This window comes from Dipodomys merriami, unplaced genomic scaffold (genome assembly GCF_024711535.1).
Source record: "Dipodomys merriami isolate MVZ:Mamm:240054 unplaced genomic scaffold, mDipMer1.0.p SCAF_5, whole genome shotgun sequence".
NCBI classification, from domain to species: domain Eukaryota; kingdom Metazoa; phylum Chordata; class Mammalia; order Rodentia; family Heteromyidae; genus Dipodomys; species Dipodomys merriami.
The window spans coordinates 48,113,735-48,138,280 of record NW_027206068.1 but is presented as its reverse complement, the minus strand read 5'-3'; the positions used below and the strand labels follow the sequence as shown (position 1 = coordinate 48,138,280).

General features: G+C 36.9%; 1 protein-coding gene across 3 annotated transcripts in view; it reads left to right on the top strand.

Annotated features, from left to right (window-relative positions):
- Window positions 1-9,940: 9,940 nt before the first annotated feature.
- The window catches only part of Thsd7a (thrombospondin type 1 domain containing 7A), a 336,736-nt gene continuing 322,130 nt past the window's right edge, over window positions 9,941-24,546 (top strand). For all 3 annotated transcript variants that reach the window (XM_069996588.1, XM_069996587.1, XM_069996586.1), the window contains exon 1: window positions 9,941-10,309. In XM_069996588.1, coding sequence (XP_069852689.1) covers window positions 10,150-10,309 — 160 coding nt within the window. In that variant the 5' untranslated portion in view covers window positions 9,941-10,149. The remainder of the gene's footprint in view (window positions 10,310-24,546) is intronic.

The following is a 24,546-nucleotide window of genomic DNA, read 5'->3' as shown; positions in this document are numbered from 1 at the left end:
GGTTAATTGATCATGAGTTGATGATTCTTTTGTTTTAATAACTGAATAATACAATGACAACCCAATATGAAGCATATACATTTTCTAGTTAATTTCTTGGACAAGTAAGGAAATAAGTCCGTAGTATATCTGGCATAAATGTATTTGTAGGAATTGTGGAAGAAAATAAGGAAATGTTTTGTTTCCTTTTGCTGGTCTGGTGCCTTGACCTGAGCTCTGTCCCTGAGCTTCAGTTTTGCTCAAGGCTAGCTACCACTTGAGGCATAGCATCATTTCTGGCTTTTTCTGAGTAGTTTATTGGTGATCAGAGTTTCATGGACTTAATGGATCCAGACTGTGATTCTTAGATCTCAGTCTCCTGGCTAGTTAGGATTATAAATGTGAGCCACCAGTGCCTGGCTCAAAAAAATGGTTATTAAACTCACATCAGGATTTCTTCCTAATAATTTGATCTGAAATAGTGAAATGTATGAAATGCACTCACATTTATATTCATTAAGCAATACCATCTCAGCATGTTTATCACATCATATTACTAGTTTTAAAATCCACACTTACTTTTTTTCTGTGAAACCTTCTTCCCTAAGGAGCCAAAATTCATTAGGCTCTCCCATGATTGCATATCCTAATGCAATATTGTTGTATGTGGATCTATGTTTTCATTTATGGAAATCTCTTGTATTGTAAACCTATTGAGTTATCACTTATTTTTTGTTTGTTTTGGGGTTTTGTTTTCTTTCACATGAACTATTGGTAGTAACGCTCCTGATTGTCCCCACCAACACCTCCTTTCAAATCCCACAGGGAGAAATTAAGATGAATTATAGGTTTTGTCCATTGGTTATTATGGGAGAGAGGAGAGCAAGTTTTCCATTTCAACTGCCAAGAGTGTGCAGTGATCTCAGCATCCCTGAAAGTGGAAACAGCAGGATTCAAACATGGGCAATGACAACACAGAGAGCATGAAGTTCCTACTCATTACACACTGTGGGGGCTGCTGGTCTGCAGCCATTTACTCTGCAAATTATCCATTGAGGATAATGGTTACTATTAGTTACTTATATGCCACTGGGATACCCAGGATAGCAATATATTAATGCCCTTAGTTTGGGGCTATTTTCCCCTTCATTTTCCTTTCCATCTTTGTTTGCATGCTACTGAGCATACCTGTTATGTTGTCTCATTGTCAAGGAATGTGGCAGTGTGGATGGCATGCACAGTCCCCAGCCTTGTAAACATGAAGGCTGTGGTGATTCAGGGAGCTCACCAAATGTTTTCCCATTGTTGAATGAATGAGAGAATTTTCATGTGATTACTGATGAAAGAGACATAACAGAGAACATATAAGAACTAAATTTTAGATATTTAAACTGTTTCATAACTACTGGGTTATGACTCAGTGAAAACTATGAAGAGTTTAGTTTTACATTGAGAGGCATGAATGATTTCACACCATTACTATTTGATCAGTGTTAGATTCTGATTTTCAATTTAGCTTAAAAAATTGAACAATTTCAATTCAACAACCAGGTGCTAGTGGCTCATGCCTGTAATCCTGGCAATGCAGGAGACAGATCTGAGAATTGTGCTACAAAGCCATCTCAGGAAGAAATATCTGTGAGATTCTTATCTTTGATTAACAGATGACAACAAAAAGAAGGAGAATCGAGGTTCAGGTGGTAGAGTACCAACTTAATGCCAAATGGGCATAAAAAGGCTCAGTTCAAACCTCAGTAACAGCACACACTAACACACACACGCGTGCACGCACGCATGCACACACAGACACAGACACAGACACAGATACACACACACACACACACACACACACACACACACACACACACACACACACACACACACACACCCTGAATAATTTAGAATGTTCAAAAATCTTCAAGATGTGTTTTCTCACACTTTCCCTTTAGAGTCATGGATCTGCAAAGGCATCTGCCCATACTCTCGGCCCTTGTACAAGGTGTGCCTGTAACAGTTTGGTATGTGAACTATGTAGAAGTGAAGTAAGTTAGAGATTAAATGGTTCTGCCTGCCAATTGAGTCTTGAACACCTTCCATTCTTCCCATCTCACTTTAGCTGCTTTCAGTAGAGTTACATAAAACGGAATCATCTAGACAGTTCTCAGAAAAAGAGAAAACTAAAATATTTCATTCTACTTTAAAAAATCATTTTTCCTGGAATCTACAGCAACATTTTTGGTGTCATCTATTAGCAAATGAAAGACAAATTATTTTCTTTGTAAACAGCAAAATAACGCAATTGTCACACACAGAGACAGGCTTGCATCTGTATCTCCAGCGGGGAAGAAAACTTTTGGAAGTAGCAGAGCTGCCACCAGCAATTAGTGAGAAAGCTTTTCATACTGTTTTCAGTATGTAGACACACACTAGCAGTTGGGGAAAATCGGTAGTGACGGCTGCTGTCACCACAGGGTAGTACAATGGATTGAGATAATTTACTGACATTCGTTTTTTTTCCTCTCAAATTGTCAAAATTTTATCTTACACTGAGCTTGATTTTCATTGCCAAATGGTAAATTCATCATAAACACAGCTTTCTCATGAATTATAATGCATGATGTGGGAGACCTAAGCATATTCTAGTCTAGTAGAATGAAGAGGCCTTGTGCTTATGAAGGATAAGATGCATTGAACAGCTTATCTTACTTCACCACCTATTATGACAAAGGAACAAAGGAACATCTCTCTCTTTTTGATGACAAAGAAAGATGTGTCAATTTAGAATATGAAAAATGCTTCCAAAATTATTTGACAACTTGTCTAGGAAGAAAAACTTTTATGAAATACATTTATCCTGAAGGCAATTTCCTTTTTACAGTTCATTTAATGGAGGTAATCGTGTATATCAAAGATTTCTCATTTTCTTAAGAAAGTTTTATCTTTGAACTTAATCTCTCCATCAGGTCCTAGAGTATTTGGTTGCAGTATTACTCTCTTTTCTCTTTACTCTCTGTTATTTATCAATTAAATACCTACTTTATTTTTCAAGTATTGTTTCTAGATATCATGCTCCACTAAACAATTTTTTTTTAAAAAACTGAATGCTTGCATTTGTTCTTTTTGTTTGAAGACATTTGCTATAGGGCCACTGATTTTCACAAAACTTTTTGGGTATACAAATCATGGCATTGTACTACCTCAAAACTCATCACTAAATACATGGAAAAGATTGTTAAACTTACATATCTTAACTTTTTGCATTTGTTATGTAGTAGTTTCTCCTTTACATATTCCATTCTGGCTATGACAGACTCAACTGACATTTTACATGTGAAAGTAATAAACTCTAGTTAATTAAAATTTGTTTCATATTTGATTAGGAAAATATAAAGAGAAAAGAATAGTAGAAAATAAAACATTGACTCTCAAGTAAGATGGTAGATTGAAATTTCTCTTCTTTCTTCTAAAACTTTACTAAACTACCAACAAGAGAATTTAATATGGAGAAATACATAATATCAAATAGATCCCAAAAGGAAATACTATGAAGTGAGAAGTGTCATAAAATTTATTTAAATAATTTAAAATGGAACTAGAGGAAGTTGTTCTAAATAACTCATCAGCAAGGGAATCTGAGGCCCTAAATATAAAGCATTAATAACAAAAATATTTGTCAGCAAGATCCAGAAAAAAGTCAAAGTTATCTAATACTCTGAAAAGAGGAAACCGAAATGTTATGTTTCTCAGCCAGGGGGAGCCATTCACACTGCTGTTTCTGAGAATGATATCTGAGAGGTTATGAAATGAAGTCTGATGACCTTTCACAAAAGCCATGATCTGAAACCACAGCAGGAAAAGAGAAGTGTAACATAGAAAACCATTAGCCGTGCACCTCTTTTGTAAAAGCTACCTGGTTTTCTCTTTCTGGTGTAATATCTATGGCCTATCTGCATTTGCTTAAATTGAAACCTAACAGAATTCTTTCATAGCCAACTTGATTCCTGATAGTACTAGTAAATTAAATTAAATCTAATATTAATTTATTAATTTATTTTACATTTCAGTGATTACATGCAGGCCCCAGAGTTTGTCCTAAAAATATAAAGGACTATGACATCAGGCAAATCAGATAAAGCTTTAAAGGAGAATAATTACTTGAAGGGAAGAATGTACCACTGAGTTAAAACTACATATTTATCATACTTATTTTATGTTCTATGACAAGGTAGGGGAAGACAGGTTTTGCAGTTTCCCTTGTAATTACATTGTGGCTATATCATATCATTTTCCCCTAAGATGTGTGAAGGAAGACAATATAACATCTCATCTAACTCTCTGGCTTTCTCCTTTCCTTCAGTGGCATGTATGGGGTCAAATGTTATGATGCCAAGGCAGTCCTAGCTTAATCCATGAGGAATATGACCAATGAGTTAACTGGTACCTAGATCCATCAAATGACACAACCTAAAGCACAGAGAGAAAAAATAAATTGAGCAGCTATAAAAGACCTACAAACCCACATCAAGCAAATAAGTTGATTACAGAACTCCCCGAAAGCTAATAGAAAGTAAGGAGCAGAAAATACTAATATTTGCACTAATATTTGAAACTGTCTCACTGAAAAAAAAATGCCCAAATTTGGTGAGAAACATTAAATACCCAAGAATCTCCAAAATTTTGGGGTAGAATAAGAGGGTCACATAAAATTAAGTGAGATGACTGTAAAAGAAATCAAAGGAAGCTGGGCCCTGGTGGCTCATGCCTAGGAGGCTGAGATCTGAGGATCGGGGTTCAAAGCCAGCGGGGAGGGAAAGTCAGTGAGACGCTTATCTCCAATAAACCTCTAGAAAACCTGAAGTAGCGCTGTCGCTCAAGTGAAAGAGCACTCGCTTAGAGCTGAAGAGCGCAGGGACAGTGCCCAACCCCAGGTTCAAGCCCCATTACTGATTAAAAGAAAAAAAAAAGGAAAAAAGAAATCAAAGGAGCCAGGCACCGGTGGCTCACGCCTGTAATCCTAGTTACTCGGGAGGCTGAGGATCAAAGCCAGCCTGGGCAGGAAAGTAGCGCTGTGGCTCAAGTAGTAGAGTGCTAGTCATGAGCTGAAGAGCTGAGGGACAGGCCCATGACCACCACCAACAACAACAAAAGAAATCAAAGGAAAAATGACTTACTCATGACAAGGAAAGCACGTTAATACTAACAGCTAACATAATTTTGAACAATGACTTTCAATGCACAGTAGAATATTATATCCAAAAGAAAATCTATGTTTCACTTCAGAAAGATCCTGCCTGTGCCTAGAAGTTCTAATGTTTCTTCTATTCCTTCATGTAAAAGTTCTAGGCTTCTCCTATTTTTTATATGATATTTTATAGTTTCAGGTCTTACATTGAAGTCTTTGAATTGACATTAGTACAGGGTAACTGTGCTAATATTATTAGTACTAATATTATTAGTAGTAATAGTATTAGAATTAGTAGTAATATTATTAGTACAAGGTGACTGTTAGGAACCTGGTTTCAGTTTTCTGCATGTGGATATCCAAGATTTGTTGAAGAAGCTGAATGGACTATTCTTAGATGGGAAGTCTTTTGTTGTCATTTCAATATCATTACTTGTTGTGGATTTAAGTGGTTATATCCTCTTGGCTCAGTTTAGGTATATTGATGGAATGCATTCATTTCTGCCTGATTTTCTAATTTGTTGATGTAAAGATTTGCATAATACCACCCTTACAATTTGCAAAATTTTACTCATATTTGTTGTGATATCATCTTTTTAATTTCTGATTTTATTTATTTGGGTGATTTTACTTCTTTTTTTGGTCAGGTTTGGTAAGGGCTTATCAATTTTGTTAATTATTTCAAAGAACCAACTTTTTGTTTGTTGATTCTTTGTACAGTATTTTTTAGTCTCTAATATATTTATTCCCAATCTAATTTTTATTATTTCTTTCTATCTACTGTAATGAATAGACACTTACCCCATCATGCCTTGCTTTTTCTGTTGAGATGGGTCTTGAGAATATTTTGTGAGATTTTTTTTTGTTTGTTCATTTTGATTTGGTTTGCTTTTTCCTAGGTTGTCCTGGAACCATGATCCTCTCTCTATCAGTTTCTGCATTGCTGGATGGTGGGTTCTGCCACCATACTTAGATTTTATTAATTATTAATAAAATGTAGGGCCATGAGATTAATGTTTTATGAAACTGTTTGAAATTGAGAAACTATCCTCTTCTCACCACACAAAATTATACACTAGTGAAACAATCAGCAAACTAAGCAATCTGGCAAAATTTTTATAAGTAAAAAGGGATGGGAAGAAAAATGAGTGAATAATAACATACTAGAAAGGAAAATGTTATGACTACTTACTATAATGACCAAAGGTGAAAGTTTTAATTTTTGATAATTTGATGGGTGTGACAGGAAAAGGGGTACAGTGGAAGCGTAAATTTTGTTGAATGCAAATCTTGGTCAAGTATGACATCTAGAGGATGTACAAATAGAATTCTTTGGAGTGATTTTATTCATTTTTTGCCTTTTTGGTTTTTTTAAATTTAATTTTATTGTCAAGGTATTATACAGAGGTCACAGTTACATACATAATATAGTGAGTACAATTTCTGATGATATATGATGTATGTATGTGGTAAAATGTACTTTGAGTTTTTTATTTCATAGTGGACATTCTCATATAATTCTCAATCTAAAGTCCTATTTTTCCTACAGTCTGTCATTCATGTATTATATTCAAAAAAGCTGATGATATTAAAGTTGTTTGCATTCCTATCAAATAATTGAAAATTTTTAACTGTTGTTTTTACATATGGTTCTTATTACCCTAAGATGTTATACAAATATCTAATGGGCTGTGAATTATGTTTCAAGAATATCTGCACGAATCTACTAGAATAAGTTGATCAGAATAAGCCTATATTCTGATAAAAAAAACAAACATACATATAGGTATGAACATATATTCATAATTGGGAGTTTAGAAATGAGAGCAAAAATAACAAAAGCCAGTTAACCATATAAGAAGTGATCATTTCAGAATCATATCACTTCTAAATATTAACACTATATATGCTTTTTAGTCTTCATCTCTTTGGTTTGAAAAACTCTGATAGCGCAAGCTCATTAATACTTGAACAGATTTTTATGAAAAATGATGAAAAATTTACTCTATGGCAGGTTGTACAGATGGTCAATTGAATCTGCATCCTTGAGACTTCTCATGACTAAATTTTGACATCATGTCATTGAACATCTGTGTATTATTTATATCATATTCTAGGAAACAAAAGAGTGTTGGGTCTTGCTATCTCTCACTGTCTGACTGTTTTATGGATAGGAGCTGTCCAACTGGACAATATTCCCTTCACAAAAGCAGATATATCTGAATATATATGTCATTTTTGTCTCCTCAGAGACTCATACATTTCATTTTCAAGTGTAGTAATGACATTGTTATGAACAAATATGTTGCAATGGTAGAGATAAATGTTGGTAGGAATTGGTTTCTGTAACATTATGCAACCATGTCTATTAGTGATTGTATGTAAGTGATGGTATGGGTGGATGTTTATGCTCTAAGTTTTGTGTATGTTGAAAATAAAAAAAAAGAAACCAATTGTTGGCTGATTTCAAATACTTTTGCAGAACTTGTTGCCTTAATTGTGTAGTATAAACGGAAACAAAAGTTGACTTAGAAGCTAAACATGTAATTCTTACATGTAATGTTTGAAGTTATAACGTTTGAAATCTTAACTTACTGGGTAATTATTGTGTGACTATGAATAAACATAAAAATCAGAAACTTTTGACATCAAGCTATGAAGAATAGCATCTGATGGCATTTCAAAGTATTAGACAATTAACTTGTACATTAAATAACACTAAGTGGACTTTGTCACATTCTCTATGCTCTCTTATCTAATGCATGTCCATGTGCTGAATTGATTTGGGGACTTCTCAATCCCACATGGAAAATTAATTTTGGAGGGCTTCTCAATTTCACTGACTTGGAGGCTTCCCAGGAATGCTCAGATTGGACTACTATTTACTGAGATCCTATCATATTATAGGATTTTAGCATTGGCCTTATTAACAATAGCTGAGAAACATAAACACCCAGGGCAAGACAATGCTTCCCCAGGAACTGATAATGCAGACCGTGGTATTCCTAAGAGTACAGAATCAGGAAGCAAGAGTGCATGTAATTTTCTTCTGTAACTGCATAACTGCTGACAGAAGTCTTTCTTCGGGGAGCCCTGCATTAGTTAGGATCAGACTTTCTTTGTATCCTTTATCAACCTCTAATCTTTTGGATTGTTGCCTGTTTTTCCACCAGTGAAAAAAAATAGTAATCCACACTAGCTTATCTTTCCTAATCACAGGCACATACAGCTAGAGTTCTCTGAGCTTTTAATTCCCTCATAGAGGCCTAACAGAGTAAAAAGTAAACAAAGACCAAATTTGCAACCTTCAACACAGCTAATTTCCTCTGATGTCAGAATACTTAAACAGGCAGGACCTGGGAATTATTTGATCAAACCTGCTTTTAATCTAATGCATGCAGAAGGGCTGTGTCTGGAATGCTAGGCTAGATGACAAGAGTCCCCAGGGAGCCTTATGGAAGGTTTCCTCTTTTCAGAAACAGTAGCTTCCTCATTTTAAACTGTTCAGTTGCTGTGTCTTTGGAGTAAATTCATGAAGTGGTTTTCTTGCTTTAAAAAAATTAGATGGAAAATTGCTAACCAGATAATAGTTTCCTTTGGCTTTCTGGTAGCTGAGTTATTTTTGTTTTAACTGGCAAAATGTCTTGATTCTATTCTGGTTTTACTAGGAAATGAATTAATAATAAAGGATTGTTGTTATGGGACAAGGAAAAAGAGAAAGGAAAAAGCATTATTGACTTCACACATTCTTCTGTTACTACTGATAGAAGTTGAAAACACAAAGAACAAAAGACACAAAACCATATGGCTCCTTTATTTAGATTATGAGGCTCAGTAAAAGATGAAGAGAAATCAATGTCTCTAATGCTTTCAGAGTTTCTTAATGGATAGATAACCAAACAATGTTACTGACTCCATTTGCCCCTTTATCCAACTGTCTGGATACTTGCAAGTAGCATATTTTCCACAGAGAAAAATAGAGATGTTGACTATGGGCTTCTTACTGAGATACATATTTTGATGATTGGTTTTATGTTCTTTATTTCAACCTTCAGTAATTAGCATTGTACACGGATTCAGTTTTAAAGGCTATCATAATCCTTCCCAGATCCACATCCCTCAGGCTTATCCTGGGAACGAATCGCTTACTTTAAGTTAGAAACAACGTGTAAAGAAAGTATTTTGACAGCGGAAAGTCCCTTGCCTTACCCTCCCTACCCCCCAGCCCGGTCCCCGAATCTGATCCTAAAGACTGCTGCTCACACACAGTAACTCCAAGCCAGCGCTCAAAATTAAATGACCAGCCCCAAAGCTTTGTGTAAATACGCCCCGAGAATGTCATGCCACTCGATCTAGCGTTTGACTCGTTGGGCGAGGATGAATTTCAATGCCAGTTACTCGTCATTGTGAAGCCTGCCTGCGGATGGTTCCTTTTATTGGTGCATCCTAGCGAGCCCGTTTCCTCTCCCCATGTGCGTAGAGTTTCTTCGGGCAGGCATGTGGGGTCTGGGTGCTGCCGGGTGGCAGCTGCCCCCTCCGCTGGCGCCCCTTCTGGTCCTCGCGCGCACTCTCACCTCCCTCCCCCTGGCTGACAGGCCTCTCTCGCTCGGGGCGGCTCTCGCCCCCCTCCCCTCTCTCCAGCTGGAGGCGGGGGCTGCGCCGCGTCCCAGACCTGCTCAGTCAGCTGGGGCCCCCTGCGGACCGCGAGCACTCGCCACTCCGCGGCGCGCGCCATGGCAGCGGCTGCAGCATCCCGGCCGGTGGCAGAGGTCCCGGTGACGGCGGTGGTGGAGGCTGCTGCATCTTTGGCCACAGACGCAGCTGCTATTGTTCCCTGGTGGTGTTAGATAGATGCTCTTTCTCTCCTTTTAATCAGAAGCGAACAATAGCGGGAAAGAGCTTTTGCCTCTCTCTACTTGCAAAGAATTCCCTGCCGGGACTTAACCCCGCCGCGGAGCCAGACCCTTGGAGCGGCGGCCGCAGGCAGCATGGGACTGCCAGGGAGGCGCTGGGCGTCCGGGAACCCGGGCGCTGCGGGGCCACGTCGGGGCGTCCTGCAGCTGCTCCTGCTGCTGCTGTGCCCAGGTGCCTGCGGGGCTGCGGGGCTAGGCGAAGCGGAGGCGCCCACCATCTACGTGTGGAAGACTGGTAAGTGGAAACCTGCGGTCCCTTCCTCTCCTCTTCTTCCTCTGGGACCACAGCCAGGGACGCTTGGACTCCTGGGGGGACCCGGTGCTTCTAGAGAGCCGGATCCGGCCGTGCTGGGACGCGAAGGTTAAAAAGTAGGATTCCAGAGAAGGAATTAGGTCATGTCCCATACTGTTTTTGTTTTTTGGGTTTTTAAAAAAATCCTAACAACGAAAAGGCATCAGTGAGTCATTGGAAAGCTATTTCTCCCCCAGCTCTCTGTGGGGAAGGAGCGCAAGCGACACTCTCCAGGGGAGGTGTAGTGTTTTTAACCTCTGGATTCTCAGTTCTCTAGGAGTTTCTGAAAGATAATTTGAGCCCCCAACAAGCCATTTGGACCCGGTCTCTAGGCAAGCAGTATGATGGGCGCCTTGATGGATGTGGATGTAGAGTTGAATGTGTTTTAAGGGTAGCTTTGCGGTAAGTGGGACACTCAGAACTAAGACGAATGAAGGCAGACGTAGCAGCCAGAAGCCATGGAGCCTTCATGGAGCCTGTCCGAAAGATTGTGTACCGTTCACTTCTCATGAGTGAATTACAGTGGGATTTTTGTTTGTTTGATGCAAAGTGCACAACTATTGGGATGTTTGTTCTTAAACGTTTTCTTTCCTTGAGTATTCTTTTGCTCTGTTTTGCAACCAGGCACCAAAAGCAGCAAGTAATTGCCCCCGAGTGCCTCCTGCTAAATGCTGAGAGATCCTGGTGGGGCAGTGACAGGCAGGAAAACAATGCCAAGCAGAGGGATCCCCTCCGCTCTGTTCCTGCAGGCTGGCTTTCATGTCTTAGGGGACCCGAGAACTCTGCCACCAGTCCCAGACTTCACTTGCTCATAGGAAGAAAGGGATGTTCAGCGCTGGAGGTCATTTAAGAGTTCCTTAGCAGTGCTTAAAGATTTAGACAGGGACAAAGTAGAAAGGGAAAGTGTATTGATCATGAGATTGCAAATAAGTTACAGAGGAGTCTCATTCTTGGCTTCAGACTACTTCTGTCGTGTGTGCAAGCATGCATGCGTGCATGCACATATACACACAGAGGAGGCAAATCTTTCTACAGTAAAATTGCACTGATATTTTAAATCTTAAAGGAAGTTATGTCTATCCAGTAACTAGTAGGAAATTAGGAAGAAATTTACTTAAAGGCAAAGCACAGAATTTGTCTTGGGATGTTTCTTGCATGAATTGCACACATGCAATGAGCTTTGCAAACACAATATCATTCCTGTTTTTGATTGATAAATACAGAGGAAATCAAATCACATTGTTACTGATTAAAACAGAAAGTTGAAGGTGCTCTTTAACTAATTGATTAGTTTTATTTTTCAGCAGTTTGTTCTCAAGAACACTAATCAAACGGTATTTTACCAGCAGATGATATTATTTGTAGCCTTGATTTGAGCTTCCCAGGCAATTAATGAACAACACAGTATTTGCCTAGTTGCAATTTTTGCTATCAAAGTAACAAGAACGAAGCAGTAATTCAGATCGAAAAGAACCTAGACAACATTCACTGTGTGGTGTCTGAAGTGCCAATATATGTCAACATAAATGTCATGTGGGAACACAAGCCAATAAACAGCTTAAAATAGTAGAAAGCTCTCTGGAGGAAGGAATTGGAGACCTTGGTCTGAGGGCCAGTTCCACCACGTTGGTCCTTCACTTCGCATTAGACCTCCCCCTAGTTTTTTCAACTGCATAGAAATGTGATAATAATTTTTTTTCCACTTTGCAGTGTTGACAAAATCACAGGATCAAATGACTGTCTTATGTGAAAGTAAGCTGTAAACATTAACGTTTGGTGCAAATATAAATAGTGCAATGAGGGTGATGATAATATTCATTTTTGGTGATCCATGGTGAGGAAAAATGATAAATTAAACTGGAGGGCAAAAGAATGACCACTTTATTTTTCCCTCAGAGAAAAGCAGACATTACTATATGGCTAAAGGAATTGAAGTAGGTCTCAGATGATCTAGGAATATTTAAAAGAAAAGAATACTTTGTAAATGAAAATATAGGAGTAAGAGAAACCGAATTGTTTATTCCTTGAAAATAAAGATATATACAAACTTAGTTTAAGTGAAGGAAGGTAGGTAGAAGGAAGAAGCAAAAGAAGGAAGGGAGGGCAGGAGGGAGGGGTTAAGTAAGGAAAGAGTGAGATGGCTGAATTGAAAATTGCACTGAATGAAGAACTCAGACAAGAACTTTTAAATATCCTTATCAGGTATTGGTGAAGTCATCCAATGATTGCTTCTTCATAATAGTAATTAGAAAAGAGGATACCTTAGAACTTTTTCAACCCAAATGTGCTTCATATGTATGAATAAATGTTCAAATACATGTATCATGACCAAACACTGTGTACATATAGTCTAAATATCTATGATTTAGACATATAAGTCATGTAACTTATGATACATAGTATATAATACATATGTATATTTTCTGAAAATTTTAAGTTGATTAACAATGAAGAATTGTTGAGGATCTACAATATACAAACACTTGTAGAGGCTGATTGTAGAGGCAAGTATTGTCATACATACCCTCAGGAAACTTAAAATTAAACAGCACTTTAATTCTACAACAGCTACTGCATGGCATACCATACTCATGAATAAACATTATGACAGTAGAGATATTAGAGCTGATAAGGAAGATAGGGAGGATCTCAATGAGAAATTAGTATTTGATCTTGCTTCTTAAGAATGAGTTGGATTTTGAGTAGCAGAAAGTACACTAAGAGAAAATAAAAATTCATTGCACTCATAAATTGGTGTGTCGAATAGAAACACCTATATATGACTACTTAAAGATAATTTAAAAAATGAAAAGTCATGGCTGAATATTGGAAATGTCAGTGATATACCACAACTCCAGCTCAAAATTTAATGTCAATGAAATGAATTGGGACCATATTATAAGGAATTGAAATTTTGAAAGATGTTGGAGTTTAACATATAAGCAGGTAGAAAGCCATTGCAAACTTTGGACAGATTGATATATTATTTGCTTAGATTGGAGAGAGGTGAATCTACAGGCTGGTTGGCCAATATGGTGTGTGACCAAAAAAGAACAAAGATACCAGAACCAAGTACCATGCTGAAGAATTAGTGGATTCAAGCTTGATATTACATCAACAGCTTACTACACTGTTATTACTGTTTGGAGATGGTGATGACTCCAGAAATTGAATTTTTTAAATTGTTTATTACTTATTATTACAAAAGTTTGAAAACTGCTGACAATTCAAACTTTGTCCTTGTGAAAATAATTAGAAATCATTTCAAAAACACAGAGATTCAACTCAATTTACTGGAAATGAACACTATAAATGTTAAATGATGAAATTTTATACTTTTCATTATTCTAGCATACTAGTTTGGTTCCACAACAATCGCAATTAATTATATTAATCTGATAATTCAAAACTGAGTATCAGTAGACTGAACACAATATGATTACAATATGAGTCAGACAGAAAATGTTGGATACAACAAACTTCATCAAATTCTGTCAGGAAGATTTATTTTGAAAAAAGTTAATAAATTAAGCTGAAAATATTTGTACAATGATGAAATCACATTAAAATATAAGGACTATATACAAGCTAGCCATTACTCAAAATTCAAGTGAGGAGGCTATTGATAGGAGTTTTCTCTCATCTTACTCATAGTAACGTTTTGAAGTAGATTCATCCATTGCAATACAATACTATTATTAACAGGCACAATGTCCTCTGCACAATTAACTGCATTAAAATAGTACCTTTGATTCTTAAAGTTATAAATATTATCTTATTTTGTTGTGTTTATGCTAATAGCACTTATAAGTAGGAATATAAAATATTATTCTCAAATAATATGGACAAATATATATCTTACTTCTACCAATCATTAAGAAACCAATTAATCCTGATGTTGAGAGCAAGAAGGTAGCATTATGCTAACTTAAGCATATAAGTGTCTGCTTGCAACTTCCCTTTGATTGGAATATGACTTTATTGGGTCATTAAGCTGAGGACAAGATGAAGAAGAGGGGACAAAGGGTGGCTACCAGTGTCCAGTAGTTGTGGGAAGAATGGATTGAAAATATTTTTCCATGTTACTTATATAATTAATGTCCCTGAATCTTTCTTCTCTCTATTATGGTTTAATAATATGTATTCCTAGAGGATTTCTGATTATTAAATATGGTAACATATATAATGTACTAGTAAAGTGCCTGATACATATACAAGTTCAGTAATGATCATTTTTTATTGCTAATATTCTGTTACATAATAAATGGTTCCTTATTTTGCAACCTGAATCAAGTCCAGTAATATGCATTAGCTCTCTCTTCTTTCTCCCTCTCTTTTTCTAGTAAATACACTAGAAATTGCAAGCTGAATCCATTAATTAGAGTGTTACATATTAAAACAAATGTAGGGAAATAGAACATTGTGGAATTCAAAACAACCACATAGGCTCTGATATTAGACAAACCACTGTGTACATCTGTCTGACAAGCTAAGTTACTTAAACTCTATGACATGTTTTCACCTTATATAGGTGGTAAAAATTCAGAAGTAAGAAAGAGTTGTAAAGTTTCAACAGGTATTAAATACAAAATAGCATAAACTCTAGATAATAGTAGATATTTAAGAACATTAGTTCTCTTCCTGTCCTTTATTTTTTCATTATCTAAAAAATGCCATAGCTTGCAAGAATTAACACGAGTCCAACACATTTATCTGTCTACTTAATTAAGGGATACAATATAAAACCGAATCTGTAATGTTAAGTCAGTTTATGGTAGACCTGCCCCTTATTGCTATATTAGTTTGTACTTATATATGAATTGCATTTAGTAAATCACAAAAAAATATTTAAGCAACAAATTCAAGTTTAATTATATAAATATGACTTCTTATATTTCACTTTGTATTTGTTCTGTTTTTCACATTCTTGAAATTAACCTGTCACCTATCAAATTTGAATTAAGTGCTTTCACAATAAATTATTTATACACTATTCACTGTTTCCATTTAGATACAAATTTATACCACCACCATTTATGCCTTGTTCTTTTCCATGTGTGTATGTATATAGTATGCATATAGCACGTCATTAGTTATTGACTGACTTCATCAAAATTCAAATGCCTGGGTGGTTTTTATAATGCTTTAATGTTCTAATGCAATGGCAGTAGCTCAAATTCTTCCTTACAAAAATTGTAGGTAGCTACTTGGTTGGCAAAATGATAGAAAGTGCAAGGAACACTGAGATTAAGGGTGCTATTAGGTGAGACATGGTGGCATACACCTGGAATCTCAGTGCCTGGAAGGCTGAGGACAGAGGAGTTGCATGCTTGTGACCAACTGAGGTATTGGCATTACATGTCTCAATACACAGTTTTTAAAATGGAGTGCTGATGAGAGATGGCCAAGCATATACCAGAGGAGTAGAATGATAGCCTCGCATGTGCAAGGCCAGAAACACATTCTCTCTGTCTCTCTGTCTCTCTGTCTCTCTGTCTCTCTGTCTCTCTGTCTCTGTCTCTGTCTCTGTCTCTGTCTCTGTCTCTGTCTCTGTCTCTCTCTCTCTCTGTCTCTCTGTCTCTGTCTCTGTCTCTCTGTCTCTCTCTCTCTCTCTCTCTCTCTCTCTCTCTCTCTATCTCTATCTCTCTCACCCTCCACAGAAGTGCTCAGAAGCACAGGGGATTATATCTCAGTGGTAGAGCACTTATTTACTGTGTATAAGATCCTGAGCTCAATCCCCAAATACTAACAAAACAAACAGCACAAAATAAAAATTAAGTGCTGTAATGTTGCATATAACCCCAATTTTCTTCTACATATTTTTCCTGATGGTAGTGGAAAAGCCTGCTAGTATTCTGATTGGGTCACTGATATATTGTGATTGTAGTTTGGCTCCTTTAGCAAGATAGGAAGCAGCCAGGCCCAGAGGCTTACATCTGTAGCACTAACACTCAGGCTGAGACTTAAAATATAATGAGTTTTAAGGATACATAGTGAGGCTCTGTCTTAAAACAAGGAAGAATAAAGGAAGTAAAGAAAGCAAGCTCCTCAGCCCTAATGATAGAGAGATGACACTGAACAGTGGTGTCCTTCAGTCTAGTAAACATATAGTGCAGATCCCCTCAAATTGTAAGAATATAAGAATATATCATATTAGTAAAAGTGGTTGGTAATGCAGAAATCATCAGAGAGTTGACACTTTAACAATGGCATTCCTATCACTAGAATAGACTAAATGTCTTTGCTATCAATAGAACAGTTCACCAGCTGAATTGGAGTTGTCACAGAGTCATAGGCACAGATCTTTTAACATCTTCATCACAACGGTACACTGACAGTTTAGAATGCACCAGGATAGTGAAATCATTTTAAAACATCTAGCTCTCATGTACCTAATCAACAAGAAAACATATTTAGTTGAACAGATGTCATAAATAACAGCATCCCTGGCAACTCCAAGCTCTTTCATCATAGAAGTTCTAAGGCAATTCCTTTAAGTGGAAGAACAATTGAAGGTAGAAGATTAGGGTTTGGTTATAATTGTGACCTCAAATGTCTTCCAAAAGCTAATGTGTTAAAGGCATGATGCCCTAGCTGGTAGTATGATTGAGAAGAGGTGGGAACTTCAGGAGGTGGTCTAGCTGAAGGATGTAGATCATGGAAAGTAAGCTCTGAAGGGGACACTGGGGTCATTGTCCCAATTGCCATGAAGTAAGGAGCCTTGCTTTCCCATATACTCCCCACCACACTGTCCAGCCTCATCAGAGGGCTAAAGCATTAGGGTAGGTATTAAGGACCATGTTGATGAATCAGATAATAAGAGTGTGTTTTATTTTTTTTTTTGAGAAATTGCCACTGTCTTCTCAAAGTGACTGTGCGATTTGTAATCCTACCAGCAATAAATTGGAGTTTCTGCTTTTCCAGGGCCAGTGAAGTATACACCTTTACTGGCTCTCTAACTAAATAACTGTGCTAAATAACTGTGCATAGCGAAAGCCTGGGCCAGGAAAGTGGAGATGCAATATCTTCTTGAACTTGTACAAAGCCCAGAGGCTCACTGCTCTGAAGCCCTATCACACAACGGAAACCCTAGAAAAGATGTTGTTTAAACAAGGGCTCTGAAGTGGATATTTTGTGATCACAGAGTTAGAGATATGGCAAAATAACACAAGCAGTTAGGTTAGAAAAGAAGCAAGATCTTGGTAGAAAATTAAGTTCCCTCAAGTAAATGTGTCAGTCACAGATACTGAATATGTAGCAGAAATAATGTAGGTTAAGCAGGACTTTTTAAGTATGCCACCCGATCTGGGTAGAGTTATTTATTGTATTATAGTAGCATTAGCAATATAATCCATTCTGAGTATTGTAGAGAAAAGTGACTATAGGTATGTTAAATCACATGTCTGCTACCGGGTGGCATCAGAGCAGAAGCTGTCTCTGTTTGGGTCACATTATTTCAAGATTCATTTTTCTTTACCAGTTTCAGATAATGCAATTGTACATATCACAAAAGTCCCATATCATGTATTTATCCTTGACAATGAAAGAGATGAGATACAGGGAATTAAATCCATAGCTTGGAAGGCAGTACTGCTGGTCACTAAGTACATAAATTGATAAACACTGTGTGCATGAAAAATAAAATGAGAGGTTTAATATGAGACTTTTGAGCCAGCCATTCATAAACCTTGACCTAATTCTTTAATACTCTGACTTCTAATCTCTGCCTCTTGCTCCTCAGACTTACTCTAGGTCTGTGCTAGAATAAACCTTTTCAGATCATTCTAAAGATAACTTGAGATGCATCTGTAGAAGACTTAGATGGCACTGTATGCAAGCCAGTACTCAGCAAATCTGATCTTTGGCTCGCATGTGCTTCTGATATGACTGCTAATGCCTCCTCCTTGGGCTTGTCTGTGGTTTGCATTTTCATTCTTCCTGGTTGGATTTGCGCATTCATCTTAAGCCTCTCTCTGTCTACTGTCTCTTTCTACCTGATGTCTTTTTCCTTTCCTTTTCTTTCTTTTCTACCTGCTGTCCCAGTCAATAGTATGATTGCTGTCAGCTAGGTTGTTAAAAGCACAGTTTTTAAACTATGGAGATATCCTGCATTAGTGTTTATTTTGACTTGTGCTTGTGTATATTTTTGCCATATGGAAATGTGGGAGGTGTGAGTCTTTAAGTAGGACTGTGCATTTTAAAATTCCTTGGTGTGAAAACACCTGAGAATATTCTTGGCAAGAATTTCCTGTTTTGTGAAGCTGTGAATAGGAAGTAAGCAGTGAATGCCTCATCTCTTAAAGTGCAATGTGTATGTATGTCATGTATATATGACAATATACATACATATACATGCATGCATATACATACATATCACATATGTGAATATTCTACTTACATATCTCAATATTTATGGTTCAAAAGCTACCAAATGAAGCAAAATTATTGTTTCTACACTTGGAGGAGAAATAGGCTAACAAGTATTTCTTGTCCCTTAAAGCTCATTTATTAAAAAAATTATGGTTACATTTTCTAAAATTTAGGAATAGTTCTTAAATTTATTATGGAGTTACAATAATAATCGAAGGCACCATTGTAAGCATACTCATACATATATACCTGCATGCATACTTACATGCATAAATACAGAACTATTCATATTTGTATATACAAGTTGTATATACAAAATCATTTATGACCAAATTATCACATAGGATTTTACAATTTATCTGTCATTGTGGAAATAATACCTCCTAAAATAGCTTTAAAATAGCTGTGCAATTATGAACAAACTTTTACTAAAATATTAATTATAGAAAACCTATGTTAATATTTTATTTTAGTAGCTGTTGTGACAATCTTAATGATCATCAAGAACCCACACTTCTTATTTGAGTTCTTGTGCTTCCTCCCACAATCCTAGGGCTTTTATTTTAAGATCCTTTTATGTCTAACCATCTTCCTGTGTTTGGCACTCTGGTGCCTGAACACTGTCTACAAACTTCAGTGCCTGCTCATTTTTCTGTGAAATACTTTTCTTCTAAGAATATTTGTCTGTGAGTTTGGGCATGAAACTAGTCATGCAGCATGCAATAGTATGCATTGTCTGGGACATCATTAAGGCACTGCTGGTAACAAACCCAGGGTGGATAATATGGATTAGCTATATGTTCAAGCCCTTGCATTCTATAGGAGACAGTTTATTCCAAGCCAATACAATGAGTGAACTACATTCAGAGTCATTCATAGTCAGAACTAGGTGATTTTCCTTTATTTGTGTCCATTAATTAGTTTCAATTAAGTAGAACTGACAGGTGCCCAAGTTCTGGAGAGTAAATGTGAGTAGCACATAAGCTGCCCCTCCTGAAGTTCTCTACAAAGGCAAATGGTCTTTCTAGGCTAGCGAAGTTATCATAACAATGGAAACACACACATACGTACACATAATAATAGAGCAGGGAGCAATTCCCTAGCAAAATAGAGAGAGCCAGGGAAATTTACAGAACACATAAATTTCAAAAATAAACAGTTAAAAAATGGACAACAATCTATAAAGAGAATTTAAGGAAGAGAGGAAACACTTCTGAAGAAGTTAAATGCCATGTATTTGGGACAACAAGAAATTGCATAGCTAAAAAAGAAGAGAATAAAACCTAGGCTACATAGTAAGTGTTGCTCAAGAAAAGGTCAGGCATATTGGTTTCTGTAATCCCAGCCAATTGAGAGTAGGAGATCTGGAGAATAAAGGTTGAAGAATAGAGATTGAAAGCTAATGTGTGTAAATTGTTACTGAGACCCTAAATCAACAAACAAGCTGGTTATGGTGACACACATTTGTAATCTTCAATATGTATGACAAGGTGTATATAAAAGGATCAGAGTGAGAAGCTGGTTGGGGGGAAAAATTGCAGAATCTATCTGAAAAAATACCTTAAGACCAAAGAAAGAGTTGGGGTATGAAATACGATGCTCTGTGGTCAAAATCTTATACCACCACCACCTAATAATAATAATAATAATAATAATAATAATAATAATAATAATAAGGAATGAGATGTGACAGGGAGATTGACCACACAGTCTGTCAAAGTACTAAGATGTATAGCCTTTGTCATGATCTGATTTATGGAAATTGATAGCCTAAGTATTATTATTTGTATAAAATGTTGTCACAAATGTGTGACTATTAAGCAGAGTGTGAGCATATGATTATATGTCTAAATGAACTGGTATACTCCTCCTTGCAAACATTGTAAGGGAGCTTCTAATTTAAATCATGCTAATCAAACTGCAATGATATACTAATAGTAGTTTCAATTAGGTTTATTAGTAAGAAAGGATTTAATATTTTATTTTATCCACTGCAGTCCTGATTAGTCTCATATTAAAATAAATGAGCCTTAAAGTTATCTCCTATTTCTCAGGTGGGATCTGTGAAAGAAAGCTGAGGGAAATGGAAGGGCATGGTCTACAGGGTAGCAGCACTCATCTCTTTTCTGCACAGACTTGGTGACTCAAGAAGATGTGATGCCCGACCACACCTGTCTCAGTTTATCATTTGCCTTCATTTAGAGCTAGAATCCAATCTTTAAAAAAATTGAATGGTAGGTTAATAGTTTAAGACTTTTTTGCTCTTCAACTCAAGGCTGGCATTGTATGTCTTGAGCCACAGCACCACTTCCAGTTTTCTGGGGGTTTATTGGAGATGTGCCAGGCAAACGTCTGGCTTTTTCTGCTTGCTTATGTGGTACTGAGGAATCGAACCCAGGGCCTCATGCATGCAGGGCAAGCACTCTACCACTGAGCCACCTTCCCAGACCCTACTTCAATACTTTTAAGTTTGCCAAGTCATTGCCAGATCTTTCAAAACAAGAAAGTTGGGGTAGTTGGGGTGGAAAATATATTTAAAAGACATTTTTCGGGCTGGGAAGGTGGCTCAGTGGTAGAGCGCTTGCCTTGCATGCATGAGGCCCTGGGTTTGATTCCTCAGTACCACATAAGCAAAAAGAAAAAAGCCGGAAGTGGCATTGTGGCTCAAGTGGTAGAGCGCTAGCCTTGAGCTGAAGAGCTGAGGGACAGTGCCCAGCCCCAGAGTTCAGGCCCAATGACCGGACCCCCACCCCCCAAAAAAAAGATATTTTCATTTAGTTTTAGAGAATGACCACATGAGAATATATTGGACACCAACTTTAGTGTGTGATTGCACAACTATGTCCATACTCATCAACACTTCTGCATGCAGTGCTTTGATTGTTAATCCCTTGGTTAATGGGCTTGTAGAATGAAAGGAGTCAGGACAGTCATCTGGGGCTGATAATCACAGAACTGTAGACAAGATCATAGTGTAAAATTGCTCTGTAAAACAGCTTCTGACAGTGTACAGTGGTGACTGTCTACCACTAATGGAAGAGTTATCAAAATGGGATATGGATTTATGAAATCAAATATTTCATAGAGAAAGCTTTGATGGCTCTAAGATGCATTTCTCTCTTGTCTTTTTCTGTAAGATTTAATGTAACTTCTTTAGCTCCCTTGGCTTGTTTCATAAGATAACTGGCTTGGAACTGTTTCAGCTATGAAAGTTGCATGAGAAGAGAATAATAAATATGACAGAACACAAGAAGTGGCCTTTGAACCTCATATGAGCAAGCATTGAAGAGCTAGGTACATCATGATGAAAGTTTTTAGAGTTTTTGACATTGTTCTTCTGGAAGTAAATTTCTGCCTTGATAACATCACCTAACCTCCAACTTTGAGAATTTTATGAAAAATGTGAAAATTAGAAAAGTACCATGTTATTTTACATGAGATGAATTTCCTTGGTTGGCTGTATATTAAATATTTAGGATAGCTACAACAGAGCTCTTCTTTGAACAGATTTATTGGATATAATTCATAGCAAGCCATCACCCATTTAAAACATGCAATTCAACAGCTTTTAGTATATTCACAAGGCTGCACATCTGTCACCACAGTCAATGCTAAAACATTTTTATTAGTCCCTAAAGAAATACCATGTCCCTTACCCATCACCCCAGGGCTTAGGCAAATGCAAATCCACTATATATATTTCCTGTTCTGGACATTTCATATGAATGCAATCATACCTTTTATGGCTCTCTCGCTTGGTTCTTTTACTAATGATGATGTTTACAAAGTTCACCAATATTATAATATATAAAAATACAATGCAAATTGACTGTTCTGTTTGCCCTAGCTTACTGCCTTCTAGCAATCACATCTACTCTAATTCTCCAAGCACTCACTAATTTGCATATTTGGTTACTAAAGTCTCCCTATTTCTTCCTTGGTTTAGAGAAAGAAGTAACATCATTCTTATTTTTGGGAGGGGAGGAGGTCCGGTCATGGGGCCTGAACTCTGGGCCTGGGCGCTGTCCCTCAGCTCTTCAGCTCAAGGCCAGAAGCACTCTATCACTTGAGCCACAGCACCACTTCTGGCTTTTTTCTTTTTGCTTATGTGGTACTGAGGAATCAAACCCAGGGCCTCATGCATGCGAGACAAGAGCTCTACCACTGAGCCACCTTCCCAGCCCCGTAACATGACTCTTTTCTAATGTGACAGTAAACTTGGGCAGTAGAGACAAAGTGATTCAATCTGAACCACATTCTTACAAGACTAATAGCCAACCATCTTCTGATACATATAAAATTGATCATTATTCTCATTATTCTATAAAGTACTTTAAATTATACTTTCAATAATTGAATATGCCAAGATCAAGGAATAAAATCATTCAGTGATGTGAAGAGTATACCCCAAATATTTTAATTAGCATTGTATTTTATAAATAATAAGAGAACAGAGTGCTGGTGGTTCATGTCTATAATCATAGTGATTTAGGAGGTTGAGATTTGAGGATCACAGTTCAAAGCCAGCCTGGGCAGGAAAGTCTGTGAGACTTTCATATGCAGTTAGATGTTTATCTCAGGTAGTCATCACAGAGTTAAAAATGGAGCTGTGGATCAAGTGGTAGAATTATAGCACCCAGGCCCTAAATTCCAGCCCCAGGATTGGAAAAATAGAAAATGACTTGATCTAATCAATATATTGATTGGGAATTTAATAATTTTCAAGATTTTATGATTTTTTTACCTCTTTGCTTATTTGATATAATAATTCTATACTCTACCTAAAAACATCCAGTGTTCTATTACCAAACACATGCGTATACTCAGATTGTTCCAGCATGTAACCAGTCTTACTACTGAGCTAAAGTGCTCTTTCAAGTCTTAATTCAGTATTCAATTTCAATGTATTAATATCCTTTTTTATTCCTTTTTAAATAGGGTTATTGAGCTTTTATTACTGGGGCTTTGTTTGAAAGTATAACACAAGAAGGTTTTTTTTCTCTCTTTTCCTCTCCCTCTCTCTCCCTTCTTCTCTCCCCTTTTTACTCCTTTCTCTGTTCCTCTTTCCTCCTCCTCCACCTCTCCCTCCCCTCATCTTTTCCTCAATCCCCTCTACACCCATCCAGTCTTTCTTTCTAGTCTCCCTCCTTTCCTTTAGTTTCAGAGAATCTTAAGTATGTAAGCTGATATCATTTCTTGAATGGAAATTTATCAGCAATGGAAATGCTGACTTTTGCAATGTCCTGTGCAGGAAAGATTTCCTTTGCTTCCTTCCCCAAAAGAGTCCAACTGAAATCTTGCCAGCATCATTACGTTTGTCTGCAGGCAACTAAGCTGATATATTCAGTGTGGAGTGCTGTATAGGATACAGCTGTGAAGTGGGCTAAAATTTATTATTGCAGGTAAAGGAATTAGTGTAAATTTATTCAAATGAAATTCTTTGCAAGCATTACCATAAATAGGCTTTGGAAACATTCTCCTTCTTATTCTTTGGAAACATTCTAAATATCTCAGAACATGTGATGAAAGATGAAAATTAGGGCTATCAGTGTTTAAGGATTTATTTGGTAGGTGATTCTTACTGCCAGTGTAATGGGATTTTTTAAAAATTTGAATTCAGATCTGTGCATGGCTCATATTAAATACTAGGCCAATGTCAAACATCTCTTTATGAAGTGAGAGAGAAGTTACTCCTAAATGCAACAGTAGTACATAAAATATTTTACTCCTTAAATTTAAATATAGCAAGTTTAACTTGGGAGAAAGCAGTGGGCATATTTGTTGTATTTGAGATCATGCCTATTTTATAG